This window comes from Balaenoptera acutorostrata, chromosome 1, assembly GCF_949987535.1.
Source record: "Balaenoptera acutorostrata chromosome 1, mBalAcu1.1, whole genome shotgun sequence".
Lineage (NCBI taxonomy): Eukaryota > Metazoa > Chordata > Mammalia > Artiodactyla > Balaenopteridae > Balaenoptera > Balaenoptera acutorostrata.
The window spans coordinates 137,379,610-137,387,245 of record NC_080064.1 but is presented as its reverse complement, the minus strand read 5'-3'; the positions used below and the strand labels follow the sequence as shown (position 1 = coordinate 137,387,245).

The 7,636-nt window shown below is 47.2% G+C and overlaps 1 protein-coding gene across 1 annotated transcript in view; it reads right to left on the bottom strand.

Moving 5' to 3' along the window:
• Positions 1 to 4,370: 4,370 nt before the first annotated feature.
• The window catches only part of BRINP2 (BMP/retinoic acid inducible neural specific 2), a 118,617-nt gene continuing 115,351 nt past the window's right edge, over positions 4,371 to 7,636 (bottom strand). The window contains exon 8 of the mRNA XM_007165370.2: positions 4,371 to 6,084. Coding sequence (XP_007165432.1) covers positions 4,968 to 6,084 — 1,117 coding nt within the window. The 3' untranslated portion in view covers positions 4,371 to 4,967. The remainder of the gene's footprint in view (positions 6,085 to 7,636) is intronic.

Sequence of the window (7,636 nt, the reverse complement as noted above, 5' to 3'; positions counted from 1 at the left end):
GACCAGGGCTCGAACCCGTGTCCCCTGCATTGGCAGGCAGATTCTCAACCACTGTGCCACCAGGGAAGCCCCAGGATTGAGTTTTAGAGAACTGAAGGTACACATGTGCTCTGGATGTTGGAGAGTATGGAGCAAAAGTAGGGAGAGAAGTGAGTGTTCAGAAAGAGAAAGGAAAGAAAAATCTTAGGGAGGTAGGGATGAAGCTGTTGGGTTACAGATAACGGGACAAACCAAGAATTAAGGTCGCTTAAGTGTAAGTGTGGAGCTAACATGGGAATCCAGGTCTGTCTGACTGAGGGCATATGCGTGTTCTGTACCACACTGCTTTTATCATCATGAAAGGATAGCACTAGAAAGTCCCCCAGTACCTGCATAGCAAACCCAACTCCCTGGTCCACAGGGGAGCAAACTCCCAGAGAAGTGGAGTGACTTGCCCACAGTTACAAAGCTGGCTGGTGGCAGAACCAGAACAAGAAACCAGAAGAAAGTTGTGTGTCTACAGCCCAGTCATACTTCCTGAATTTTCCCATCTATCCTTCCAGGTCTGGAGTTAAGGCCTTACTTTTGTGCCTTGGGTGGCTCCTTCAGTCCACGGCCTCTTGCTCTTCTGTTGGAAGGAATAAGGACTCTCAGGGCATATCAGAGTGTTGCCATGGTGACTGCAGCCTAAGGCCTTTGGAGGTTAGTGGTACCCAGATACCTCTAGTCTTTACACAGAAGATGTTTTGCAGAAAGTACCAGATTTGTAAAGATATTCAAAGTCTAATTGACGGTCTCTAGAAAATAGCAAGCAATTGGAGGCAGGATGCTGTAATTAAAAAACATTCAGCTGATAGAGTCATCAGGAAACAGGAACGTTGATCCCTCTATCTCCAGCTTAGATGGAAACATGTCTACTCCATGTTTAAAGCTTCTCAGGGGAGAAAGTTTAGTCTTTTTTCTTTCACTTGTTATAGCAACTGATTGTTTTTGCTAGAACCAATCCCAGAAGAAGATGTGAGGATACTCTTACCTCTTAGTAGTTCTCTTATGCTTACTGGAAAATGGTCTTCCCTCCCCCACCTTCACACTCCCAAGCCCTAAACTGGGTCCCTGTCATCTCCTAGGACCCAGACGTCATTCACTGGCAGAGAGAGGTAGAGAAGGAAGCAGATTAGACTGCTATTCCTAGCCCTGTTAATAGATACAACCTTGGGAAAGTTCTTTCACCTTTTCCTCATGTCAGAAATCAGTAGACAGGACGACCTCTAAAAAACTTCCAACTCCAAAAATCTAATCCTCTATTTTGCCTGTGGGCTAAACTTCTAAGACTTAGTTCTTCCTAAGGGCATTTTAATTTTCATACAAAATATAATGGCAAAAAGATCTCTTTTATATGCAAGAGAACAGACTTACATGATGAAATTACAGACATTGGAGGTGATTTTTTGGGGCAGGACAACATGTAGGCGATGTATTCCAACCACTCGTAAGGTAGCTCTGCCCATCATGACCACTATTTTCATATCTGTGAAAAGAAGCCAGGAACCGGATCTGAACTATTCCTGATATCCAGTATTTGAAGCAATCTTCATTTCTGTTTTTGGCTATGGATGCACGAGTATGCATTATATTATCAGCAGCAAGTATTAAATGTATTATTTAGTGTTAGAGGTATTAGTCTCGAACATTAGGGCAGATTAGCATTTGATGTATTAGTTCTTTGGGGTTACAATTAATGCTTGAATTTCCGATTGTTATATCCAGTAACTGAATTGTGATTTGGCTCTTAATTCCACAATGAGTTCACCAACATTAACAAACCTAGTACTAATTAATTAATGACAATTCTTTATTTGCAACCGTGTCTGAGAAAAGATAACTCACATCTTCTGATTATTATAGACTCTTAAGGCAATCATTTGGGGACAGCCTTTCCTTATTATGGCATTTCTCAGCCTAGCTTTCTGAGAAACTCATGCTGAATTCATGGTTTCAAGCCTTTAAAAGCCTCTTAAGAAATCCTGCCCATTCTTTACTCCCCGCCCCCCTTCCTCCACCTGCCTTCTGGAAGCCAAGTCTTTGGTCTGCTGCTTTGATCCAAGCTCTTCTACACCAGATACCCCATCACTGCCTTGGAACAGAGGAGTCAGACATCTGTCACAGATATCAGGTAAGGAGGTCAAATATAAACATGTCTACTACTGTAATTAATTATTAAATGTCTTTTAGACCCTCTATCAATATGGTGCTTGCTTCTGGGCTCAGAAGGGCACTCCTAAATATTTACCAATGTGTAATAGTACTTTTAGATGGAGTTGATACACTCAGCTTCATGGTTTAAACCTTCCAGCAGGCAAGAAGTGGAAATCTTTGTAACTAGATGCATATATTTCTAAAACCATATCATACCAGCATCTTCCCAGAGCCTTCCTAAGACAAGGAGTCTGAGGTAAGGAGACGCAGCATCCTTCCTAATAACTCTATAGGTGGGCTTTTCCCCCCGTTTGTTCTCTGATTCAGAGACTGACAGCTGAGGTTTCCCACCCCTCAGCTGTGGGACTGGCTCAGGTGGGATGTGCGCCCTCCTGTACTGACTCAGTTCCCACTGGGACAATTACCTTCATGCTACTGAGGATGCAACTGCTAATTTTGTGCACAGCGCTTTCTCAATTGCTTTCCTCCCCACTCTGAATATTGCTGTGCACGGTGTGCCTTAATTTGTGGGTGAAAGCCTCTGCCCACCCACTCCTACAGCATATAGATATGCACAGTCAGAATGCTACAATCAGACTCTCCTATCTATCTGCCTTACACCTCTCAAACCCCATCCTGGGAAGGTATCAAAGCCTTCCTACCAGTTGCAACCCCTTTCCCAACAAAAGCACACTTCTCTGCCACATCAACACCCCCACTGATGAAAATGACATCTGTTGGTTCCATCTTCCACAGACGAGGAGCTTGACACAAAACCCCCCAAAGTAAGAAGCAGCTGTACCAGAAATAGGCAGCCAATACCTGTGTTCATCCCTAAATCATTCCATCACTCTGTATTTCTACATTAGAAGCCTTCAGGGGAGTTGTGAAGAAAGAAATGCCCTAGGCTGCTTATCATCTACCAAGGATTTCAGGTCCTCCTGGATTGATGGTGCAGTAATAGACTGCTGAATTCCTCCCTTTGCAACAATAAACGTAGATGGCTCTGGGCAGAGAGACATGACCATCCTTTCTGTCTCCCAGTTCATTTTGTACCAACCAAGATGTACCACAGGTAGGGAATGAGGTACTTAGTATTTACGTGGTGACTTTCGCCTGAATAAAATGGGGGTTGTCATGCCTACACATTGTACTTGGATCATGTGGAGAACAGACAGAGAATTGGTTCTCCAAAAGATCTGCTATGAAATGCTTCTCATACCACCTGGGGGAGGCACTAAGGGAGAATGATGCATTGTTCTGTGTGGCTTATGTCAAACGTGATTTTTAGGCTGGGAAAGTAGTAATCAGACAGAATGGAGAAAACCAAGGCCATGTCTGCATGGTTCCCAATTTCCTCAAAGGCGATCCCAGACCATAAGATGCAAAAGATGAAAAATTCTCCTGATGTCCACAGCAGTGCAGGCAAACAGGAACCCCTGTTAGCAGGCATTTGCCCTAGGCACAGAGGCTACAGTTCTCCTGGAAAGCAAGAACTTTTCTACTACTCTCCTGATAGTGGCCTATCCTGGTTGTCGGACCCGTGTTAGCCCTCACACCTGGGAAAAAAGGAGGTGGGCAAGCCAGATAACTCTCTGGAAGGGTTGTGCCTCACTCCATTCTTTATTTAATGTCAATTTCTCTCCCCCTCTCTCTCTCTCTCACACACACGCACACACACACACACACACACACACACACACAGTCAAGCCAGACATGCATGCACTTGTGTGTACTCGGATCAACCAGCCTCCTATATAGCAATATCCTCCATCCATGGACACCCAATTTTTAAAAATCCAGGCAGCCCAGGGAACTATACTCTTTTTTCCCCCCTCTTTTCTCTCTCATTTTTCCCCTAAAAAACAGCCTTTTTAAAACATATATATATTAAACCAGGCAAGTTTTTACTCATATGTTCATGTGGCTGGAGCAGATTGACAAGAAAAACAATCACAAAATAAATATTTTTTGTTTTCTGTTTTTTGTTTTTTAAAAAAGAACATTTCCCTATACATTGTCTCTAACTTGACAGAGCTGCTTTCTTGGACAGAACAGATGCTGCTGGGAGAGGCGCTCTGGCTGGACCACAAGGGGAACGTGGGGCCAGCCAGGCCCTGACACCGAAGAGGCCAAGGAAGCGAGGGGGCCGAGGGAGAGGGAGGGCAGCAGGGCTAACTTGCTGCCCTGAGGGGTCCTCTGTGGGCGTCACCTCCCGTTTCCTCAACGGAGCTGGCCTGAGGAGCGGTCCGCATCTGGAGGGCTCAGAGGAGGCAGCGAACAAAAAGTAAGAACCACTGTGGGGAATCATGAAACGACGCCATTTAAGAAATCTGGCTACAAAGAATACAAAAGTGACTCCACAGAGGGGGCGGCGGTGCTCCCGCCCCTCCCATTGCTGTTCCCTCTTGCCTTCTTGAATGCTAAGAATCACTTTTAAGAATTTGTGTGTTGCACGGTTGGGCTGGTTGCTTTTCTGAAGCTCTCCCTTGGCTCGCTCTCCTTCAACTGCATTCATGTGAGAAAGCACCGACTTTACAGATCCCAGGCTGCTGAGTGCTCGCCTCCCCTTGTGAGTGTGTGTGTGCGCGCGTGTGTGTGCACACGCGTGGTGTGTGCATGTGTGCAGCGGCTGTTTCTTTCTCTCCTGCCTGCTTCAGTTCAAGCCCCGAGTCCCATCTGCTGGGTGCAGTCTTAAGGGAATACCCCGTTGGCACTAAGGTGAGGGCTTAAATCTTTGCACCCCGGATTCATGGATCCCCTCCCTGCCCGGCGCTGGAGTGGGTCCCCCATTAGCTACAGAGTTTGCCTGTCTCATACTCCACAGGGTTTGGCAGCTTGGAGTTGAAAGCCCTCAGAGAGGACTGGATCCTGCCCACCTCGTTGTTGGCCAGCTTGAGCCGATGCCGGAGCAAGCAGGAGAAAAGGTCAAGCCGCACCTTGCCAGGTGGAGAAAGCTGGTTGACCCGGTCCCTAAGCTCGATGAGCTGCAAGAGGGCAGAGTCCTGGGAACCTTGAGTATACGGGTAGTCTAACTGGAGAATTAAGTCCCGGATGGCATCCGGGTCAAAGGGCAGGCTGTAGCCAAAGACCTGCAAGGTGTTGATTTTCATGTAGCCCAAGTTCTTGGAGGGATCGGTCATCTCCAGAGGCTCGTAGTAGATTGTCTCGTTGGAGCTGTCATCCAGGGACTTGATTCGGCTCCGTAGGTAAACATGGACTGTCTCAAAGAAGGTCTTCCACCTATTGCCCAAGGTAATAGTCCAGTTTTGGCACTGGGCAACGGCATCCACATTAGTCCTTTCCCAGTCTGGGAAACTGCCCTCGTTCACGGGCATGAACCAGCTCTCAGAGTGGCTGCCCCCAAAGGGGTTGACGTAGATGGCCATGACAGGCTCCAGGGTGCTGTTCTTGGTGAGGCAGATCTGCAGGGACAGGGCCAGCATCACGTGCACCAGCCCGGGCTTGTACTTGTTGCTCTTCAGGGTGAGCAGCATGCGTTTCCTCCAGGAAGGGTCGAACCAGCTGCCCAGGCGCATGTCATTGCTGATGAAGATGGAGTGCACCTCGATGCGGCTGTCCCACTTCTGCAGCAGGTACTTCAGCTCCAGGTCCTGCAGGTCTGTCTCCAGCCCCAGAAAGTTCTCCAGCGACTCGGCCACCTCGGGGCGGCACAAGCCCTGGGCGAGCACGTAGCCTGGGTTGCAGCTCCCACAGCGTGTGCTGTTGTCTGGGGCACAGTGGGCACAGGCGGGCCCTTCGCCCAAGGCACAAGGGATGGGGCCCTGGCAGGAAGACTGGTCGTAGGGGCAGGTGCAGCTGTGGCTCTGTTCCAGGAAGGTGCCAGGGAAGGTGCTCTCTCCACAGTAGAGGAGGGACTGGATACGGTTCCACCAGTAGGACAAAGACCTTTGGGAGGGGGGATAAAAATGAAGCAAGAGTCATAGGAAGCCACACACTGCTGCTTCCCTGAGGGTGGCAGGAGATTTGACTAATAGGTGATAAGGAAGATAAAAGCCCCAGGTTCTCTGAATGACAGAAACCCTACTTTACCACTTTGGGATAACCAAACAAGTCCTGGAGCTGGGTGTCTGATGGATCAGCACCAGAAATGTCTGACAGCAAACTTGTGCTCCTCCCTCCCAAGTACCACCTCATTCCCTTATTCAAAAGCCTACAGAAGATCTGCAACGTCTTTTGTATCCAATCTAGTTGTCAGCCTCTTAAATAAGATCTTCCAACAACTGGCTCTCCAAACTTTCCAGTGTCATGCCAACCTCTTTCCCCCTTCACAGTCTCTGTCCTTTCTAGAACTCTCCCACCGAGGATAGGACTTTTCTATGGCTGGCTCCCTCTTAAGGTTTAGACTTCAGCTCTTACGATACCTCCTCAAAGAGGTCTTCAGTTACTCCCTTGTCCAAAGCACTACCCAGTCCCTCTCTGTCACATCACCCTGCTTTGACTTGATCCTCAGCAATGTTCATTATCAAAATGGATTGTGTTTATTTATTGTTGACCTGTTCAGAGATGGCTTCCCTGCAAATGCCATGAGAGCAGGGACCCTGCATTATTCCCCAACATATCCTCAGAAACTAGGATTGTTCCTGGTGCCTGGTAAGCATTTCCTAACTATTTGTTGGGGAAAAAAAAAAAAAAAATGAACCTTTCTCAAATGCCCTTGCTGGTCTGTCCTCTCACTCATATGTCCCTCGTTACCTGTGCCTCAGTTAGAAGTGCGCCCCTGGGTTGCTGTGAGGGCAGCGCCCCCTCCTGGAATGCTCTGGCTCACACGCACCAGCCCACTTCCATTTCCTCCCACACAATCTGGCCAAGAGGTCCTTCTCCTGGGTGGCTTTTCTCTCTGACCTTTACTATTATTAGACCATGCCTTTGATTTATGGTCCACGAACATGCTTTTAAGGGGCTGCCACATAATCATTTTATAATTTTGATGTTCCTGTATATTTATTATATCTTCTCAATTAACAAATATCCCTCACAAATATCCTTAATATTAGGACATTCGAGGTGGACTCATCAAAGGCTTGTTGGATGCACGTGTGAAGGAGCTGATGGATGGATGCATGAGGGCCTCTGACGATCCAGCCCCACTCTGCTCCCGAGGGCACAGGGCCTCAGCTCGCCTCCCTCCTGTGACTCAGAGCAGAGTCACTTGTTGGAAACAATCTATTGTGTGTGTTTCTCATCATACACAATTGGTCTAAAAGCTTTAACTCCACCCTTTTCTTTCCTAAAAGACTTATTAAAATAGAAATGAGTGAGAATTAGAGTATTATTAGAATAACATTTGAATCGACTATAATTTATATAAAAGTAAAGTTAGCCTCTTTGTTTTTTTCTCTCTCACTTCAGATGCAACTCATAACTGAGAATGACACGCAAGTAGGTCAAGATAACAGGAGACTCTAACAGGCCGTGTGTGGGTCAGCATGCCCAGCTC